Source organism: Hyla sarda, chromosome 4 (genome assembly GCF_029499605.1).
Source record: "Hyla sarda isolate aHylSar1 chromosome 4, aHylSar1.hap1, whole genome shotgun sequence".
Taxonomy (NCBI): Eukaryota; Metazoa; Chordata; class Amphibia; order Anura; family Hylidae; genus Hyla; species Hyla sarda.
The window spans coordinates 299,209,179-299,232,472 of NC_079192.1; the positions used below are offsets into that span (position 1 = coordinate 299,209,179).

The following is a 23,294-nucleotide window of genomic DNA, read 5'->3' on the forward strand; positions in this document are numbered from 1 at the left end:
AGATTTAAAATCTAAAGGATGTCAATTTATTTTGTAGAAATGCTGCAGATATTTTTATGATCTTCCCCTATCAAGTCAATGGCTAAAGGACCTATTGCACAGGGCAATAGGGCCGGCAAACACTCGTTCATCAGCCCGTCAAAAAAATCATTGCACATCAGTCCCACATCTCCCTGTGTAATAGGAGACGTGTGGACGATGAGTGACGGCAGCAAAGGACGGTACAAATGGTCTAGTGATCCCGTGGTCTAGTGATGGGGAAATAACACAACTGATAAATTGCTGATGAATACATGCACCATCTTGGCATTGTGTTTTCTAACACACTGTAAAAACATAGAAACATTAGCCCCATAGTGTTTTAGGTCAAGTCCCTTAAAGAGTAGACTGCTATTGATAGAATCTACTAACAGGGATGTTCTTTTGGCATTTTATTCATTTCCATGAAAAAGAGATGGGTTGTCACACTTGATAATAAAAAAGTGCAATTATTTTTTCGACCTTGGTTGATCTGAACAGAAATTCAAAATGGCCACACCGGTAAACTAAAAGTCAACTAGCAAATCTATAGGGAAATGATGCATTGTGGGGAGAAGACACCACTTACTGCTAAGAATGCTATCTATAATGTAAGAAAAGATATTGCTTTTTTAGGCATTGTTGCAATTTAATAGATATTCAAAATGTTTTCCTGAGGAATATGTACACGACTTAATAAATAAATTCGGTAACAACCGTCAACAGGTGTAATATGAATTTGTCTCCTTTTATGGCCACATCTTCCATGTTTAAATATATATTTACATTTGCTCTATCTGGTACTCAATAGGGATTCCTGAGGTAAAAGTTTTGTCTTATTGCTATACCCTCCAGACAGTTCTCAGCTGCGTTCATCTGGTTTGGCATTCATGGACTGTAGTTGTAGACATATCACTGGAGCTCTGGGGTGTGGTTGCGTCTTTTGCATAATTTTAGGACAAAATAATTGGCCAGAGACTCCAGTCAAAAGATGTGAAATTACAGACTTTGACTCAAGTGCATTGTCCAATGTCCATACTGCAGAACAGTTTCTGAAAGAGAGAGTCTCCCGCAGATGACACCTCATCACGTGACAAGATAGTCCGTCTTCACGTAACATGTGCAGTCTATTACACAGATGATATCAGTCATCGGATGTGACATCAATGTCCTTGGGGCTGTTCTGACTTGTCGCCACTCTCCATCTGTTGATATGCTGGCTGCTTTTTCTTTTCTGTTGAGATTCTGGACACTCCTCTTCTAATTTTTGTCGCTTGTGTTTTGTCCTTCTATTCTGAAACCACACTTTTACCTATGGAAGACAAATGAGTTAAAGTCAATAGCCCAGATTTACTATGGCTGTTGAGACAGAATTTTGGCTCCAAATGTGACAGGATTGTGGTGCAAAGAAATTGAGACACATTTCTTATGAATAGAGCACCAATAAGGGCAGACATGTGCCTTGTTGGTCTAAACTTAGACTAGACAGTCTACAAATGTGCTAGCTTTATCAAACAGCCACTGTGAAAAATCTGGATGGTTGTCTGTATAAATTCTGCAATGTCTTAGAATGAAATAGAATTGGTAAATTCCCCCCACTGTGTGGATTTGTAATGGCTGCCACAATTGTAATGTGTGAAGTCAATAACAAAAGGAAAGTCTAAACACTGTTTATAAGTAATTTTCTTAGGATATAATATGATGAATGTAAACTCAACATTTTGTCTTTTCTCTATTATTCCTTCTAGGAAGACCACGGCCACCAGAAGCCGGCATTCTGAACATAATGTACCCAGAGATTGCAGGGGGTCCCATCAGTTTGATCTTGGACATAAGCTTGGTTGGCCCTTATACACACTACTATATTTTGGGGCTCCATTCAACCCTTAGGTGTTTAACAGGTGTAATGCAACACCCATAACTTTATTGGATTCTAACATATGTCTCTAAAGTTTTTTTTTTCTGTGAGATTCCTAAGGATTTCTACAGGAAATAATGTGGCATTCGCTGAATACTGTGCTATGGAGGTATTCTTCATAAGGAATATCTATATAGTGATACACTAGTGCTTAAACTTAAGAAACCCTAGAGACTCTACATTCAGCCATACAGGCTCTTTGCACATGGCTCCACCACAAGCATGGAGCCTTAAGAGGAAGGTCAATCTACATAGAGCTGGATAATGACTGATGAATTTCTCTTATTGTCATCTGGGATAAACAGGGAGGATTTCATGAATCATGGATTTATCACTGTAACCTTTGTAATTCATATTGGCTGCTGTAGGGGACATCTCCACTTTCTGTTTGCGCTTTACAGAACCTTTGAATTAAACTATGGGCAACATGTTGGTGAATGTAAGTGGATACTGAACCTGTTTTTTTTTTGTTTTTTTTTAAAGAACACAGATGCTAATTTTCTCATGATTCTTTCCATTTTACTGATACATGATGGGGGAGGGGCTTGGAAATTTGTATCTCTATTAAACCTACAGCAGCGGAGGAATGCTTCAACTGCAATTAGATGCATTCCACTTAGGGTGCCATCATATATGTCCGGTTCAGTTTCCCACCGCCGTTGTTAAAAAGCACCGGAGGGAATCTGAAGATCAAAGTGATCCCATTTATTTGAATAGGACAGTTCAGATTCATCCGGCGTCTTAGTTGGGACCCAGGACGGCCCCACAGGCCAGTTGAGGTAACGCATCTTGCAGCTTTCCCTTGTCCTGCATTTACCTATCACTTGTAACAGCATATTCACTGCAGCGTGACACATCATTTTTGATGCTCACAAGCCAAATTGCAACCAAAATCTCCATGTAGCCCTACCCTTATCCTGTTTCTCCTGAAGGGAGCAATTATCATAATAACACTGTATTAGAGAATATACATATATAGTTGCTGCCTGATAAATTATTGTATTTTCAATCTATATACTGTATATATACTCTGTGTGATCCTCATGTGCCCCATAACATTTCTTGTATTTCATGTTTTACCTGGGTCTCTGTGAGACACAAGCTGTTTGCAAGCTGTTTTCTTTCTGTTCCAACGACGTAGTGATTCTTCTCAAAGGCTCCTTCTAGTCGCAGAAGTTGTGATGGAGAGAAGGCAGTTCGTATCCTTTTAGGTTTTCGTGAAAAAGGTCCCTGAAGTAAATAGTTTTCTGGAGAATTTTCCTCCCCTTTAAAAAATAAAACAAAATAGAAAATTGATACCATTAAAGGATACCATTAGAACATCTTTTTAATTTGTATGCAATATGCATTGCGGGCTTATGCCTAAATTCACACCATGTTTATTTGTTTGCCCTTGGAACTAATACAAAAAGTATTCACTTCACATCAGTGTGTATATGTTCAGTCAGATTGTTGGGTTCCAGAAATAGATACAAAATGCTAATAATAATAATAAATAAATAAATAATAAATAATTCATGCTTTAATCGATCAACCAATTTAGAGCAATAAAAAAGAAAAACAGAAATATCATTGCTATTAAATTAGTGTGGTCAAATAGATGGATGCATTCATTTTTAAAACTTGAAACATGCTGCATTTACATCACTATTCTCATAATAATAATTATTATTATAATTATTATTATTATTATTATTATTGTTATAAAAGTTTGCTGGTATTCTCACACTGTAACCAGGTTTGTATGTTCTTAACTTTTGTTGTAGGTATTGATTCAAATATATCTTAACATTATTTATCACTTAATGCATGCAGTAGAACTAACATTCTTCTTTTTGCCTTTAACATATATTTTTTAACTTATTTACAGAGAATTGTTTTTTAAGTGGATTCCGGCACGTATTCCATGTCAGACTCCACAAAACACATACAATCCATGTCTGATTGTTCTTAATAGGAATCTGTAGAGTAGTTCATACAGTTTCCTAAATGGATTTGAAATCTGTGAGATTCTTAAGGGCCTGACCACACTGCTGATTTTTGCAAGTGGAAATTGTGCCTGGAATTCTCGCGGAATCAAAGCCCCATTGATGTCAATGGAAGGATGTAATGAGGATTATTTTCTGCTTTAAGAAAGGACATCGGGGATCTAGGCAGTCACATGGTAGAAGAGCCAGACCAATTTTATATATATATATATATATATATATATATATATATATTGCTGCCAATAAGGTAGTTAGCACAGCTATTTATCTTATGCAGAATATTACTAGAAAAGGTGCTAACACTTATTTTGTAACAGTCCATTTCTTTTATAGAAGTGGAAAGACGGAAGCACTCATTGCATTATTCTTGTGAGTTGTCTTCATCCATTGTTGTAGAGTGTGTTTACTTTTGCCCAATATATACTGTTATATAAGAAACAGAAACATGTAATTCCAATAAAAAAAAGTAAGAATCTGGGACAATAGGACTTTGACTAAGTATATATCGTATTTACTTGGTTTATATTCCAATAAACAGTAACATTTAATTTATGATGCAAGAAAAAAAAATGTTCAGCATTAGTAACAATGGTCATTAAATGTAGGTAGATTATTCAACAAAAGAATAACCAGCTTTGGGTCGTTTTATATGTCAACAAGCTTGAAAAAAATAGCTATTTTGTTTAACCAATGAATTCAATGGTAACATGTCTGTTAATTTGCATTCAGATTTATTTTACATCCAATTTTAAGTAAAGGAGAATTCTTTCAGGCCATTTTTGTATCAAACAATATCCATTTTTGGCACATTTTGGGATGTAAATATTCCGTCTGCTTTACTAATAGCTTCATATCCTTTGCTGTAGCCCAAAAGTCTAAAAAAAAAATGTATAAAACCAGACTGAATGAGGCTGAAAAAAAATCTTCAACCATTTTTTGGCTGTAAAACAAACATTTTTATGAGGCTAAGAAAATGTTCCAAAAATTGTGTGGGCATATGGCCTAATAGTTAATTGGTTTATATCTGTTAAGTCAGGATCTTAGTATTTTTACAGGATTTTAAAAGTATGCTATGTTTGAGGCATACACAAACCACATTCAAAAAATGTACATGGAAAAAATGGAAGGCGCTAACCTAACTTCTAAATGCCTTAAACTGAGCAAAAACCGTTTACAAACCTAGGGGGACATTTATCAAAGCATTTAGTTTGTTTTTGTTTTTTTGCCTAAAATTGTCGCAAAATTGTCGCACGTGCGCCTATGCTTTTTTCTGCGACTTTTTGCTTGTTAAGTGTCCTAAGCAAAAAATAAAAATCTTGCTTACCAAAGCAAAAAGTGATTTTTGACTTGCAGTGGTCAGAGATTTATCAAGTGCGAAAGTCGCAAAAAAGTCGCATCACATGAAAAAACCTACTAAATTTACTCCAGCTCAGACATGGAGCAGAAAAAGCCACTACTAAAGCAAAAAAAAAGAAAAATTGCTTACGTGAAAGAAATTTATCAACAGGCTGAAAGCAGTTGATAAATAAGTCGCACATAAGCAAAAAAAAATTGTAAGAAAAAAATAACTAAAAAAAGGAATACATAAGTAAACTTTGATAAATGATAAACCCTATACCCTAAGTGTTGAAAATAGTATAGACATTGTCAAAATAAAAATAACGGTGCACCAAGTTTTGAATATGGTAACTCGATATTACATATAATAATATTCTGCACACTCCTCAGTAAGATTGGATAAATGAATGAAAAGTTTGGCAGTGCTATGCACCTCTCACCTATCCCACTGAGGACTGAACTTCAGGAGACGGGAGCTCTGGTCATAGCGGTCTGCTCTTGAATCTCCTGCCGTTGGCGGTGCAACTCAGATGTAGCGGGCTGTGATGATCCGGCACTGACCGCCGAACTTTTCATTCATTTATCCAATCTTACTGAGAAGTGTGCTGAATATTATTATACTCTCCTATCGGAGCTAACGTTTTGAGTATTGCCTCTCTAATACAAATGTAAGAGAGACTGTATATACTAAAGAACCAGTGTGTGCGCAAGGACTACAAGTGGCACAATGCCCTATTGACTTTTAGTGATTGGATGGCCACCATTGTTCATTTTATTCTATAACAGCAGCAGTTTTCCCTATATTTATGTATTTATTCTAATATTAAGAGTGATTTAATTGTTTAATATTGTATAGCCAGAAGTTAGCCACAAGGGCCCTATGGCTTATCGGACAGCTATTTTATTGTGATTATTTAATAAATGTAATATTGAATTACCATGTCCAAAACTTGGAGCACCGTTATTTTTATTTTTACAATTTCCACATTCAAAAAATTTAACAAACAGATATTTTATTGCCCAGTCTACCAGTATATGCAAAAAAATAGCACCATGCATTGATGGAAGCTGTCATGATGAAGAAAGAAATAGCCTTCGCTGTGACAGAAGTGTGCACTCATCAGTCTTTTGGTGTAAAATACTTAAAAGCTCATCATTTGTCATAAGCTAATGTTCAGGAGGCCAAATGGCAGTCAATTTAGAACTGGTCTGCAAAGTATTCAAAGAGCCCTTAGGTATTCAGGGACTGGCCTTCAAAGCTACCCCCCTAGCTACATGAAAGGAGTCAATTTCCAGAGGTAAAGCTTAATTGTGCCGTCCTCAAATGATCGAGCTGAATAGACTATTTATATATATATATATATATATATATTTTATTTTTTTATTTTTTTTAAATTATTATTATTATTACATTATATGTCGTATATTTTCTTACACACCTGAGCAAACTCTGTAATACTGTATCATAACACTACACATGCAGTCACTCACTCATTCATAGAAATGTAGGTGTAAAGAAGAGGTCTGCTAGTAAAAGCTTGCAATATACAGAAATGAGTAATACAATTTTCTTACAGAAAACAAGCAAGTACATGAAGCAGCAAAAGAAATGATACTCCACAAATATTAAAATATTTCAATAATGTCCTGGGCAATGCAAAAGGCAAATAAAGAACGTGTTTCAGTACTGTATTCATCTTTATTGTAGTTTTGTATTCGCTACAGCAATGGCAGGAGTCTATTTGCGTTTTATTGGCCATATTTTGCCTGAATGAATGACCAGGAGAAAATCACGTAATGTTGGAGATACCTAGAATGTTATATGTTAGACATCTCGGCCTAGATGTATCAATCTGTGTGAGAGAAAAAATGGAGTGATTTCCCCACAGCAGCCAATCACAGTTCAGCTTTCACTTTACCAGAGCTCGTTAGCTGAGCTGTGATTGGTTGCTGTGGGAAAATCTTTCTATATTTTCTCTCACACAGTTTGATAAATCTGGGCCATAGGCCCAGATTTATCAAGCTGTGTGAGAGAAAATATAGAGATTTTCCCACAGCAGCCAATCGCAGCTCAGGTTTCACTTTACCTCAGCTTGTTAGCTGAGCTGTGATTGGCTGCTGTGGAAAAATCTCTCCACTTTTTCTCTCACACAATTTGATAAATTTGGGCCCTCATGCCCATGTGTCCTCTTTTTCTCATAAAAAGGGAAAAAGAGCCATCACCACTCAGACCAGTTTCACAAGGACGTATTACATGTGAATTTTTGTGTCTGTATTACGGACCACGGGTCTGCTAACCCAAGCTGAGAGCTGTCAGTTCAGGTCATCATAAATGTGGTCAGGCCGGAACTTGCGTCCATAATACAGACTCAAAGGTTTGCATGTACTACACTTTGTGTAAAACTGGCCTTACAGTGTTGGTGCAAGTGAAGTTTTTGATTTTGTGTATATATATATATATATATATATATATATATGAGGGCAAAAAGCGGCTGCAGCACACAAAATAGGTGAAAAAATAATGGTGGCTTTAATCCATTATAAATACAGATGCAACGTTTCAGCTGCCAGTGCAGCCTTTATCAAGCATACCCATTTATCAAAGGCTGCACTGGCAGCTGAAACGTTGCACCTGTATTTATAATGGATTAAAGCCACCATTATTTTTTCACCTATTTTGTGTGCTGCAGCCGCTTTTTGCCTTCTACATTGGGGACCAGGGACCAGGGTCCATCTGGTTGCTTGCACCTGAGATATTTTTCATAAGGAGTGCTACTTTTCGCTATATCTCTTTATATATATATATATATATATATATATATATATATTTCAGTGCCCCCCCAAAAATTACCACAACCTATACAACTATACTGTAGATCTTTCGAACCGGTGTCTAAATGTTATTATTAAAGGCAGATTATAAAGTATTGCATAGTCCAGATATCCAGCTAAGTAAGTAATGCCTTCTATGGATTTAGAAAACTTACATTTTTCTAAGTGGGAGCAAGTATAAGAATTAGTAAATACATGAATCAAAAGAATTATAAGGCTGAGTTCACACATCATAACATTACATGAAAAATACGACCCTAAATTAGGAATAAAAATGGCCGTATGTGAATGTAATTGCTCTACAATAGTCAATGTAAAAGTGGACGTCAATGCACTCACTGTTTAAAAAAAAGTCTTTAATTCCAACATCGGAACATTGGAGCTTCTCTTCCTTTGACTATTTTACGACCTTATTTTAATGTAATTTTACGATGTGTGAACCAAGCCTAGGTATTAGACAATTATTGGCTAACCTGATTTTATTTTACTGTGTGACCTTTTTAATACTTGAGGTAAGTTTTGGCGGTCAAAAGCAGTTTTTAAACACAGCATAGATTAAAAATAGAATAAAAAAATGCATGTGTAAAGCTAGTTTTCCACACATCTTTTTCTTTTTTTTTTTTTTAAACTACCACTGCAGTTTTTGAGCCAAAGTCAGAAGCGATTCCAGTAGGAAGGAGAAGTATAAATTCCTCCTTTCACATTTCCCTTTACGTTTCTATCCACTTCTGGCTTTGGCTCAAACTGTAGTGGTAGTTTAAAAAAAAAATTAAAATAAAAATGCCAGAATAAAACCTGTGTGGAAACCTATCCTAAATGTGTATTGCCTTTTTGTTTAGCATTTTATGATGATTGTTCACATTTTTCAAGCCAAAGGAGACCTAAAGCCACTTTCATAAGGAGGTATTTTGGTCATTATTTAGATTTATCAAAACTTTAAATTTGTCCATAACAACCAATCACAGCTCAGCTTTTATTTTATGCTTTTTAAGATATGGAAGCTGAGCTGTGATTGGTTAGGAAAACCATACAGTTTATGACTGTTTTGATAACTCTGGGCCATAATCAATAAGCCAAAACCAGGAGAGCAATATACAAAGAAAACTATAATGAAAAGATTTGTTCTTCTTTTGTGTTTTGGATATTATTATACTATTTTGTGATAAAACATATCTCATCAGTGTTTACATCGGATTAGATTAAACCTTACTTGCCTGTAAATCTGTTCCTTCCATCATACTTATGGTAATGGACCATATGATAGGATGATAACCAGATACATATTAACAATAACAACAAGCATATAGTAGTATAGTCTTATTGAATATGCTGTAGTTATAGATTTCATTGTTAAATCTTATTAAAAGCTGGGAAGTACCTGACTTTTATTAAATCGGCACACAGTAATAGATAAACATACATCTCATTATCTGTATTTACCTTTCTCTCATACCAGCACTTTTGCACGTATACAGTCATATATATACATATACATGGGATACAATGCTCCACCTATAGAGAGCTCTGCCTTTTGTTCTCAGGCAAATTAATTTTGCTATGTACCAGTTAATTACATTAAGGGTGTGTTCCCACCTTCAGGTTTTTTATGGATTTTTTGTAGTCAAAGCTGGGAACAGATCACATATGGGGGACATGCATTAGGGAGAGATGGCAGCTTCTCTATTTAGATCCATTATTGGCTTGGATAAAAAAAAATTGCATTAAAAAGACTGAATGGGGGAGCGCAACCTAAATAGGAAAGAGTAACAGGATTAACTGGAATCCTGCATGTAAATTTTATTCACTGTAGGCTTGGAGCAGACAGTCACATGACCTATGATTCCACCTGTGCATCAGAGACTATGAATCCCTGAGTATACAAAAGCATTACCTGCAAGGCTGGGTTCACATATGTCCGGCGTAGGTGAACTCAGTCTAGATCTGGAGGCAACTAATGCCACAAATAACAACAAGTTGTTATCAGTTGAATGGCAGTCGGCGTCCATTGTTTCTGCACAAGCTGCGTTCCAAGCTGCGTTCCCGTGTCCGGTGCCCTCCGGCATGTCCAACCATCTGGTGTCAAAATTGAGATGCTGGATGATTGTAAACTGTTCCATTCAAATGAATGGGATCAGTTCTAGCATCCATTTCCCTCTGGGGCATGCCGGAGGGAAACTAGGCCAGATGCCTGATACAGTGACCCCCCGGCCTACGATGGCCCCGACATACGATCATTTCAACATACGATGGCATCTCAGAGGCCATTGTATGTTGAAGGCAGCATCAGCATACGATGCTTTTGTATGTCGGGGCCATCGCATAAACGGCTATCCGGCAGCGCAGACTGCTTCAGCTGCCACCGGATAGCCGTTTACGGTGCCCCGTGTGGTCCGCTGACGATCACTTACCTGTCCTCGGGGCTCTGGCACGTCCTCTTCGGGATCCCCTGCATCGTCGGCGCTCTCCATCGTCGTCATCATGTCGCTGCGCACGCCGTCCCGTCATCCAATAGGAGCCGCGTGCGAAGCGACGTGATGGCGGCGACGGAGAGCGAGGATGCCGGGGGAAGCAGAGGCCTTGTCGGAGCATCTGGGACACCCTGGGGACGCGGCGACAGCGATGGAAGGCGACATCCAGGGCAGCGGTGACAGTCCGGAGCGGCGGGGACACGTGAGTATAACTCCAATACCAGTGGTCTTCAACCTGCGGACCTCCAGATGTTGCAAAACTACAACTCCCAGCATGCCTGGACAGATGTTGGCTGTCCGGGCATGCTGGGTGTTGTAGTTTTGCAACATCTGGAGGCCCGCAGGTTGTAGACCACTGTCCTATACTTTACATTGCACGGATCCCTCAACATACGATGGTTTCAACAAATGATGGTCCATTTGGAACGGATTACCATTGTATGTTGAGGGATCACTGTATATGTGCACCCAGCCTTAGTCTTTGCACCAAAAGTCGATGATTCATGCACCTAGTAAGCAGCAGGTTAAACTACTATGCACAGAGGTTGTGCTGGTTTTACACATTATCAATGTTGTCATAGATGAATTATATTTTTATTACTGGTCAATAATTATATTGGTCTTTTACTTGAGATATATTTTTTGGGGGGGGATCGCAGATAACATTGTGGTTAAAAAACAGTCAAATCATGTAAGCATTTGGGTTATTCCAAAATATTTGGTCATGCAACAGATAAATATACTACAGCGGGGTCATGTGTAGTAAGACAACATAATAAGTAATAACATATGATCAATCATCATTCTTTCTTATGCATTTTGGATTTTTTAAATAAAGCTAAATAATATTGAAAATATTGGTGTATAGGTGAGGAGTGACCAAACACAAATGAAACACATTGTATGACATGAAGGCTGGGTTCACACACAGTATTGTTCAGTATTTTTAACTAAAACCAGGTGTGGAACGGACACTAAGAAAAACTATAACTTAGAACTATATATTTTGCATGTTTTTCTGTGTTTTGGACCTATTCCTGGTTTTGCTTAAAAATACTGATTAAATAGTGACCAAAATACTATGGGGGATATTTTTCACAGGATTTAGTCTGGTTTTTCCTGTCTAAATCTGTCGCACAGAAAGTCGCAGTCTAAATATGTGCGACTTTTCTGCGACTTTTGCTTTAGAGGATTTTTAGAACATGATGCATTCTAGTCTATTTTAGATGGAAAAATGCATTGGTGCTGAATTTATCAAAAGCGACTTTTCAGCGACAAGTCGCATCGGCTGAAAGTTCGCCGAAATGTCCGACCATGCTGGAGCAGGTTTAAATACAGTCTATAGCATAGATCATGAAATCTGTGCACAGAATTTATCAAGAGCCGCGCGCCTTTTGATAAATTAGGCGGACAATAGACCGGCCTAACCCTCTGTAGTTTGGTCTATATTAATGCGGGACATAGACAGCTTTGATAAATATCACCCAGACTAAAAAAGGAACAAAATAAAATGTTCTGGTAGAATGTAAAAAATTAAGACCGGGTTCACACACCAGAAAAAAATGCTTACATTTTCAGCAGTAAATTTATTTTTTTTTGTGGTCATATTTTCACTTAGAATCTATACAGAATTTCCTTTGATAGTCCTACCAGAATATTTTATTGGGTGTCTTTGCATATAGAGTACATGCTGGCAAATATGCCAAGATAGTGATGTTTTAGCATACATTATGCCAGTCAACATTGGTATACCTTTGTCTTAAACATACCGAAAAATCTTAGATTACTACAGTTTTGAATACAGAAATATTTAGAAAAAGATTATACTACATGGTATGTTTTCTATGGAAGTCAATGGCAGACGTTGCAACTGTGTAGTGATTAGTGTTGAGCGGCATAGGCCATATTCGTATTCGCGAATATTCGCGAATATATGAATGAATATTCGTCATATATTCGCGAATATTCGCATATTCGTAATATTCTCGATTTATTTTCGAATATGCGAAAATTCGTGTATGTGAAAATTCTCATATGCGAAAATTAGCATATACAGAAATCAACATAAGCGTAAATTCGCATATGCGAAAATTAGCATATGCGAAAATTCGCACACTGGTCTCAAACAGTAGTATTAGAGCTTTCTTTACACCACACAAGCTGGAAGCAGAAAGGGATGATCACTGTGATGTGTACTGTGAAAAATAAATAAATAAATAAAAAAAATAAAAAATAAAAAAGAATATTCGTAATTACGAATATATAGTGCTATATTCGCGAATATTCGTGAATTCGTGAATATGCGATATTCGCGAATAAAATTCGCATTGCGAATATTCGCGAGCAACACTAGTAGTGATTCAATAAGAGAGAAGAAAAACGAAGAATATTATAACGTGACTTTTCTTCAGGTATAAATAAAAATATTGAGTGAAAGTGTTCTAAAAATATACAGTCCTATTTGTTAACTAGCAGCCTTATAGACGTTAGTTACACTGGACCTCTTGTCCCTGTGAATAAAGAAGATCCACACAATAAGCTGCACTAAGTATTCAGGCTTACTTACATAATGTAGAATGTAGAAATGTGTCTAATCTGTTTTAAACCTTATGATATGACACTAGACATACATACAGTACGTTGGATTTCCTATGCATACAGACACCACATGGTCTCTGAGTAGTATGTACATATAGTGACTGCCGCTGGCAGGCAGTAGATCACTCCAGGGTCATTGCTGTGTCTATATTGTGTAGTTTAATTAAGTATAATCAGTTGTACACATCCTCATGTGCTTGTTCACATGGCGGAATTTCCGAACAGAATTTTCTGCTAGAAAATTCTGTTGCACCGTGTACACAGCGCAATTTCTGTGGTGGAAACATCTGCCACGGAAATTTCGATTTTGGTCTCCGCAGAAAGAATTGACATGTCTGCACTGTAATGCATGGCACCTCCATCTTCTGCCGGCACCCACTGTCTGCTAAATGTCCGCCCGGACATTCTACTGTGAGAACATAGCCTATAGGTGAAAACGCACAACCAGATGGTGCTGCAGTGTCATTGTGATTTGTAACTTCATCACCTCAGTTTATAGTAAGTACTAGAAAAACTCCATTGCAGTATTGGAAACTTTAGAACTGCAACACAACCAGATAATATGTTTTCCCCCCTAATAAGCATTAGGCTGGGTTCACATATGTCCGGCATCCGGCATTAGTGAACTCAGCCTATATCTCTACGCAAATGATGCTACAACTGATGACAAGTTGTCATCATTTGTACGGCTTCCGGCGTCTATTGTTCCTGGACGGCGGACAGGGGAACACAGCAAGCTGCGTTCTCTTGTCCGGTGCCCTCCGTCGTGTCCATCCATCCGCCATCAAAATGAAGACGCTGGATGATTGTGAACTGTCCCGTTGAAATGAATGGGATCAGTTCTAGCATCAGTTTCCCTCCAGTGCACGCTGGAAGGAAACTGTGCCGGATCCCTGATATATATGTGAACCCAGTCTAACTGATAGGAATTTTGTCCATCCTGCAAATGTTTGTCCACTCTAAGGCTGGGTTCACATATGTCCGGCATCCGGCATAGGTGAACTCAGCCTAAATCTCGACGCAACTGATGCCACAACTGATGACAACTTGTCATCAGTTGTATGGCATGCAGCGTCCATTTTTTCTGAGGAACGGACAGGGGAACGCAGCAAGCTGCGTTCCCCTGTCCGGTGCCCTCCGGCATGTCCAACCATCCGGCGTCAAAATTGAGACGCTGGATGATTGTGAACTGTCCCATTCAAATGAATGGGATCAGTTCTAGCATCAGTTTCCCTACGGTGCACGCCGGAAGGAAACTGTGCCAGACGACTGATATATGTGAACCCAGCCTTACAGGGAGTTACTATAACCTCATAGAATGGGATAATTTGTCTCCTAGGGCCTCCACTGTGTATACTCAATCGTGTATTTGCATGTTTAAAATGGTCCTGGCAAACATAAGAAGTGTCATGTAAGGACAGCTGAATACTATGCTGCACCTCTTCACTTGAAAAGGCTCACATGTAGCCGAAACGTCGCTTTATGTAACCAATAAGTTTTAGCTTTTTTGCACAAGAAGCAGAGCCTCCAATTTGGTGGTGTGGCCTTTGCCAATTCTTGCTTAAAAGCCTGGTGTCTCGGTACCGTAAGTAAAACATGGGTTTAGGTTAACTTCAATAGTTTAATACATGTGATTCTGCCATCAGGTCAGTTTTGACTCCTGAAGACAATGGGGGGAGATTTATTGGAGATTACTGAATTTAACATAACTCACTTTTGGCCCCCAGCAGAAATTGGTTGACATATATGCATCATGTGTACATATTTCCCAGACTTTCCACTACTGTCACAGTTGGCTAAGCCAGTATTTCCCAACTAGTGTGCTTCCAGCTGTTAAAATGCTGGCAGTTGTAGTTTTGCAACAGATTGCAAAATTGGGTTAAATTAAGGTCTTTTTTTAAAGTCTTTTTGGGTTAAATTTGTCTGTTTTACATCACTATTTATAAGCCAAAACTAGAAATGCATCCAAACACAGAAGAAATGCAAGTGGTTGCACTATACTTTTCGGTGCTGCTCCTACTTTCACATGGTTTTGGCCATGTTAAGGTAGGCTATGATGCTTCACCGTGAATGGTTTCCTCTAGTGAAGGAGGTACAATTTAGGGGTAAATATTCACAATGACAGTAGTCTCTATTTTTCATGACACACTTTCCATTTTAGATATCTCGCATACCTGGAATTTACTAAATAATCTGTATAATAAAAATAGAACAAATAAATATTTTAGCAAAAATAGGCCTCAAAGAGTCGTTAAAAGACTGCAAATTTACTAACAGTGGAGCGAGTACTTTGCGTTTTCCAATGACACCCAATTTAATGTTGGTGGGTGGAGGTGTACATTAAATAAGAGGCATTGAAAACGGTTACAGTGTTATACAAGGGCAGAAATGTTGAACTTTTTGGATAAATCCTGGGAATTTCCTCAATGTTATTATGACCATTGTAGATACCAGGTTCTGCTTTTGGGCAGTGATGCATCCAGGCAGTAAAATAAGCCATTGCGTGGATAGAACTTATCAGGCATCCTTTGGAATTTTAGCTAAGAGCTTCATATATTCGTATATTTGTTCTTGTGCTGGTAAATAGTTAGATGATAAGCACATACCTCTACCCACAATGCATCATATGGCCCTGCAGAACAAATCTGAGGCACATGGTGTCATGGATACTCGGATACATGGATTTAAACATAAGGGGAAAAAACTTCCTAATTTCTATCCTTAACTCATCCAGCTCTATGATGACCACTTTACACCCTAAGAGGAGTGTGCACTTACTAAAGTCTTATCATTTTATGGGAAATGTACAAGAGCGGACATGCCAGCATGCCACTACAGTACATCAGTACAGACGTAGTCGTATAGCCTTCTTCAACGATACTATCTGCTGTACAACCTGAGCAATAGCACCCCGCTGAAATACTAGCGTCACAATATTCTTGAAAAACAATAGTGTTCTTCTGCTCATAATATTGACCTAATCAAACCGGCCAATATCCTTGTTTCCAAGGGCAACCCCAAAGATTGGATTCCATTAGAGTGGAGCATGCAAACCAGGTACTTTACCATGAGCCTCCTAACTATTATGGCAGCGTTATTTCAAGGGTACGGTCACACATACAGGATCTGCTGCATATTTTTGCTGCATGTTTTGTGCAGCTGATTTTGCTACCCATTAACTTCAATCGGTAGAAAAATCAGCTGCAGAAAATATACAGCAAAAATATGCAGCAGATCCTGTATGTGTGAACGTACACTAACACTGAATGGCAGTTTTATTTTGTCATGAAATTATAATGTTATGATGGGTACTATACGGTAGTTTTATTTGGATACAGCTTTTATCTGTGCATTGAATAGTGGTATTATTTGGCTTTGTATGGAAATATTTAGGTATATAGATTTGGGTAAAAAGTGTCAATTCATCTGAGTTTTATATAAATATTAAAATTATAAGGATAAGTATCGAAAAACAGTAAAGGAGCAGGGGAAAGACTCAATATTGCATCTGGCCCAAGGCCCCATTTTCTATCAGACCAGCCCTGTTGCTTGTACCTGGCAGACAATAAACTGTTAAAAGATAGTCTACGAAAGATACAATAGACTGCCATGAATTGTTTCCCAAGGGTAACGTTAACATTCGCCTCTGGCAGTCTTGCTGTATTTTGAGGTAAGTCCCAGATAGTAATATGAGGATTTCCATTCTGAACAATGAAATGATTTCTCTATTGTTTATCATTAAAGTTTTCTCTAGAGACAAAGAAACTCGTGAATCAGGGACAAAAGGGAAGAAAAAGGTGGTTTATATTGGTGTCATATTCTCTAAAACACAGTCATTTGGCTTGTGTGGATACTATGAGTTTTTCTTTTGATTTAATTTCTATGTATTGTGTACTGTATACACAATAACATAAGATTATATATATAAATATATATATATATATATATATATATATATAAATAAAAAAAAATATATATATATATATATATATATATATATATATATATATATATATATCTATTATTAGAAAACCGGGATACTTTTTTTTTTTTAAATAATTGTTTCGAAAAATACCGGAAAACAAATATTATAAATGATAACAGTCATTATTTATTTAAGTGCTGAGACATCATGAAGTATTTATTTTTTATTATTTATTTTAAGTCACATAACATACCTTGCAGGAGGGAAAAGGCTTTAGTCAACATCAGTGCAGTCATTCATGATAACAGGTAAGGTTAGTGTTCTACAGTGAGAATCTCATTCACATACTGCTGTAGATATTTACCGTATAATATATTCTACATTCATTCAGCCAGTGCTAAGCAAAGTTTCACCTTTTATACATTAAATATGTGCCCCGACTATGTATTGGTTTTTCTGTGGGCATAAATCTGCTGCTATCATTGCAAACGTAGGGAATATAATCAATAAAGATGAATGGGTTATTTGTGGATCCACCCAAAGAACTCTACTTTAAGATAAGGTTGTCATCTGCTGGACCCAATGGGTTGTTTAGTGGCTGGGCCTTGTTATCATGTTGGCACCTGGGTCCTCTAGAGGATCCTTCAGTCTGTGAACCAAAGCACAGAGTGGCCTAGATTTACTATTTCGATCCTGACAGTTAAGGGTCGGCTTTTGGGACACAACTTCTAAAATTTTTATATTAATGGGTTAATGGTTTGTTATAATCAAATTTGAGTGCAATGCTCCACTCTTTATCAAGGACCCAAAACATGGTGATAAAACCGACAATGCTAGTAAATTTGGACCCTTCATAAAGTTAACCAGAGAGATGGTGTGTGTACCGGTGAAAGGTCTCCATGCAAGTACCATGCTCCGTGGGTGTCCTCGTTACATTAGGTTAAAAGTGAAAAAAATAAAACTATGGCTGTCTTATATTACAAATTTTAAATACATTACTTTATACAGATCCCTGATAAACTACAGGTTAAGAAAGAACACGTAATTTGGAAAGTGGTGTTTAAACCATTACAATTTCTATGTATGACAATGACGTAGAATTTTTCTTGGCAACACTATTTACTCATCCCATTAGACGATGAGGATTATTTTTCTATAGCGCTACCAAACTCTATGGTGTTGTACACTGAAAAACATACAGGTAATAAACTCATTGATAACCAACAATACTCCGTACTGTTAGGACAAATGAGAAGACAGTGTAAACAAGATACGTATGTGTGTCTAGTTTCACAATATTATAATGTCCCCCATTCGGAATCATATATAGGATTCTATGATGATCTAAGTCAAGGTTACTTCAAATGCCGGGGGAGGAGGTAGGAGGGGAGTGGTTAGGGAAGATGTTGCTACAATAATATGTACCCCAAAATGCAACGTATTACGGCTTTGTCTTGCCTATAAAGAAGATTTTATGAGTCAGGTTTTATAAACATAACAATATAGACAACTGGATGATCTATAATTGCCAATAGCTCCTAGCCACTAGGCCATAGTCGATATTGAGGGAATATTATTAATAACCAAAATATTGAAAGGCTATAGTGTTAACTGCTTTCATCTAGTAGGATAAAGGCCATCCTGATACGTTAATTGTATTGCTTCTTAGGCTTTCGTTGTAAGGGATTGCGAGTGATGTCACAAGGCGCCACTTATAACAATATAAGGAATGTTTCCCGCTCCTAATTATGCTGTAACGCTTACAAGATGTTCCTAATGTTCTGTAATTACCGAGAATTTACATGCAAACAGTCAATGACGTTTATCTTTGCAGATCCTAGCCCCAAAGTGAAAGTGATGATATTATTTCAATGAATCATTCATTCTTCTCTTCATTCCCATGCATTTTACTTCTGGTTTGTAATAGCTTGGACTGGATTCTACTCATAGAAATATTTCTACTTATTTACAAAACACACAGCAAAAAACTGCTTTGTACTACACCACAATACTATAAACTGTTATGTCTACTATTATGTGTCGGAATATTTCTATACAGTGCATATGTATATAAGCTGCTGTGTGTCCTCGCTTCAAGGATGCAATATATCTCTGCATTGTATATCTCTGCATTGTATATCTCTGCATTGTATATCTCTGCATTGTATATCTCTGCATTGTTCTGCATTTGGTCCAATTTAAAAGAGAGCTCAGGCAAAATTTTAGGTTCTCATAGGTTTTAAATAGTGTGAATGCTTGTGGAAAAAAAGGTCTATCGTATATACAAGTATGTTTTGCATGTACAAATCAAATGTGGATCACATGAATGGGATTTTTGCTTTATAGAAAATGCAGTAAATCTGCAACGTGTAATCCTGGCCCTAGGGCCCCATATTTATATGATCACAAGCTCCCATGCTCTGCCTGCACTCCCCATTTATCCTGATCATCTCTTACAGTTTTTGATAAGATTTTCTGCTGATGCTCACACAGAGTTTTTGTAGGCGTATATTGAAGTGCAATTTGTTGTGTTTCCCATTGGATTACATTGAATGCAATAGGAAAATTCTGCACAGTTCACGTTGTTTTATTTTACACATGTATTTTTAACAGGCATAAAAAATGGGCAACGCCTTTTTTGGATGTGTATTTTGTTCCTATTGTATTGGGCTGCATTCTATTCAAAAAGAAAGAAAAAACAGCCTAAAAAAAACACTAATTAAAAAACATCTCTAAAGACTCTGTAAAACACACATATTTAATACACATTTCTGCCTTAAAATACATGCGTAATTTTTTTTTCTATTTTCCCCTGTGTGAACATTACTTAGATTAGTTGTTTCCTGGGGACAATACCTACAGGGGGCTTGTTGCACAGTGGCACCTTGGTGCTATTATGTGGGGTTATCTCTGTAGATGTTAAAACTGCCGCAGCAAAAGTGCCTTTATAAGACGTTTTTATGAATCGATAGGAATCGAGCAGATGGCTCATTGTGAAATGGCCAAATACTCTAAAACGTGTCAAAACCACAACACCAATATTCTTCCATGCACTGTAACCAAGAGGTGATGCAGCGACCTATTTGAAAAGTGATAAGGGGAGGGGTTACACATTAAAATCTTGGCGCAACGACATGCCGTATTTAGGGTTAAAAAGGGAGCATTATAGATTTCTAACCCTATTTTATTTTTTATTTTTTTACTTGAAAACAATCAGGGATTATTTTTTTGGAGCCCTCGTCCCCAAATTTTATTAAAAATAAATTTATCTGAGTTGTGCTAGCGAACTATTTACTCATAAAAAGAGATCTTTTTGTAGGAAACTTTTATTCGTTTTCTGAGTCTCAAATGTTATAACAAATGAATGGTTTTATAACAAATTATGGAATTAAATAAACCAGTATTTGTGTTTATCAGTTGTATTCAAACTAAAGTCAAGACTTTTATATCTGTATATTCTGTAAATTATAACACACATATACATACATATATATATATATATATATATATATATATATATATATATATATATACTTATATACACACATATAGACAATATGAAAAGAAAAATTAAGACAAAATGAAAAATATAGAAAAAAGATATTCAGATTGATAGATAGAGGGATAGATTATGTAACTGAACCTGCACATTAATGTGAGAATTGTTATTGGTCACAAAATCTTAAGATTCTCCTTTCCAATACTAGGTACTACAATAATATGAATGGAGTGTTCTACAATAAGACAAAGATTCGATTTTATACTTATACACTATAGAAGACTACGTTGCTACATTGCTCATAGTAAGAAACGATTTTATACAAGACTTTCTTTAAATTAAATAAATATATTAGTTCTGAATTAAATATTCTGCCCTAAAGATTATATTCCTGCACTTGGGATTGGGATTTTGTAAGTGTAAATGCGGAAAATGACATAATGATGGGCTGTCCAGTGGATAAGGTTATGAACATTTATCTATTTTTTTTTAATCTTTGTTTACTGTGTTTCTCTATATAAAACTTAAATATTGCTAACATGTGCCTATACACAGAAAGTGGTGAAATCAATCACAAATCCACAATATAATGAGCGTCTATTGCAGGTAAATTTTACAGCTATTCTGACCCATGTGGATTCACCCAAAGGGGGAAATTGATCTTTTTCTCCAAATGAATGCATGGCGGCTGCAGCGACATAAAAAGTACTTTTTTTTTTAAATCACTTGATTTTACAGTGCTGCCCTGTGTGTCATATATTTACATGTTGAACTTAATAGGACCTACTGATCAGTGATCTGTGAATTATGGATTGAATAACTGAGTGTAAAGTTCCCTCCATTTATATGGATGACAACATGATTTTTTTGGCTGTTATCGCCATTATATCAGTATCTCTACTTAATATCTTTATATAATGATATTTTCTACAAGACAGTGATCAGAGGTGATGATCACATTGTGCAGTGTTTATGGTGGAGACTTCCTGCTAGATGGTATATACTGTATAAGCCTGCGCTACAAGATGGTGTATACTGTATAAGTCTGGACTGCTTGATAGTATATACTGTATAAGCCTGGACTGCTAGATGGTATATACTGTAAGACTGGACTGCTACATGGTATATACTGTATAAGTCTGGACTGCTAGATGGTATATACTGTATAAGCCTGGACTGCTTGATAGTATATACTGTATAAGCCTGGACTGCTAGATGGTATATACTGTAAGACTGGACTGCTAGATGGTATATACTGTATAAGTCTGGACTGCTAGATGGTATATACTGTATAAGCCTGGACTGCTTGATAGTATATACTGTATAAGCCTGGACTGCTAGATGGTATATACTGTAAGACTGGACTGCTAGATGGTATATACTGTATAAGTCTGGACTGCAAGATGGTATATACTGTTAAGATGGGACTGCTAGATGGTATATACTGTAAGCCTGGACTGCTAGATGGTATATACTGTATAAGCCTGGACTGCTAGATGGTATATACTGTATAAGCCTGGACTTCTAGATGGTATATACTGTATAAGCCTGGACTGCTAGATGGTATATACTGTATAAGCATGGACTTCTAGATGGTATACACTGTATAATTCTGGACTTCTAGATGGTATATACTGTATAAGCCTGGACTGCTAGATGGTATATACTGTATAAGCATGGACTTCTAGATGGTATATACTGTATAATTCTGGACTTCTAGATGGTATATACTGTATAAGTCTGGACTGCTAGATGGTATATATTGTATAAGCCTGGACTGCTAGATGGTATATACTGTATAAGCCTGGACTGCTAGATGGTATATACTGTATAAGCCTGGACCACAAGATGGTATATACTGTATAAGCCTGGACTGCTAGATGGTATATACTGTATAAGCATGGACTTCTAGATGGTATATACTGTATAAGCCTGGACTGCTAGATAGTATATACTGTATAAGCCTGGACTGCTAGATAGTATATACTGTATAAGCCTGGACTTCTAGATGGTATATACTGTATAAGCCTGGACTTCTAGATGGTATATACTGTATAAGCCTGGACTTCTAGATGGTATATACTGTACACACACGTGTATGCCATGTACACTGTCGGGGGAGTTTTGGGGGCATGCTCTGTAGGGTATGTGTTCCCTATAATGGTCGGTTTAGTCATTGCATACGTTTCTAGGGATAATAGTAGGTATATAGACAATATATCACCAGTATACTATAGACAGAGCCCTATATCCCTATATCTACCTATGCCGGTGTTTCCCACCAGGGTGCCTCCAGCTGTTGCAAAACTACAACTCCCAGCATGCCCGGACAGCCTTCGGCTGTCCGGGCATGCTGAGAGTTGTAGTTTTGCAACAGCTGGAGGCACCCTGGTTGGGCAAGACTGACCTATGCAGCAGCACTCACCAGGCAGCCGGTGCCGCAGGATCCAGGGGCAGAAGCTGAGCGGGTCCCGGTGCAGGATGCGGTGCTGTGGGATCCCCAGTCCGTGCCCATAAGGGTTGGTAGGTGGCTCCGGGAAGACCAGGTCTGGGGCCCCTAGAAGCCGGATGCCAGGTCTGAGGGGGGCAGGCGGGAGCCCGTGTTCTGGGTACTTTAGAGCGGTGGGTCTGAGAGGTTCCTCTGGACTTCGGTCTGGACCCACTAAAGCCTCAATGGAGAAGCCTTTCCTGGCCGGAGGCAGGAACATGG

General features: G+C 37.4%; 1 protein-coding gene across 1 annotated transcript in view; it reads right to left on the minus strand.

The window, feature by feature from the left end:
- Positions 1 to 437: 437 nt before the first annotated feature.
- LOC130367026 (homeobox protein EMX1-like) overlaps positions 438 to 23,294 on the minus strand; it is a 23,069-nt gene continuing 212 nt past the window's right edge. Inside the window, exons 1-3 of the mRNA XM_056569407.1 lie at positions 23,010 to 23,294; positions 3,017 to 3,201; positions 438 to 1,330 (exon numbers count right to left, since the gene is read on the minus strand). The exon at positions 23,010 to 23,294 is cut by the window's right edge and continues 212 nt beyond it. Of these exons, the coding sequence (XP_056425382.1) occupies positions 1,163 to 1,330; positions 3,017 to 3,201; positions 23,010 to 23,292 (636 nt within the window). The 5' untranslated portion in view covers positions 23,293 to 23,294 and the 3' untranslated portion in view covers positions 438 to 1,162. The remainder of the gene's footprint in view (positions 1,331 to 3,016; positions 3,202 to 23,009) is intronic.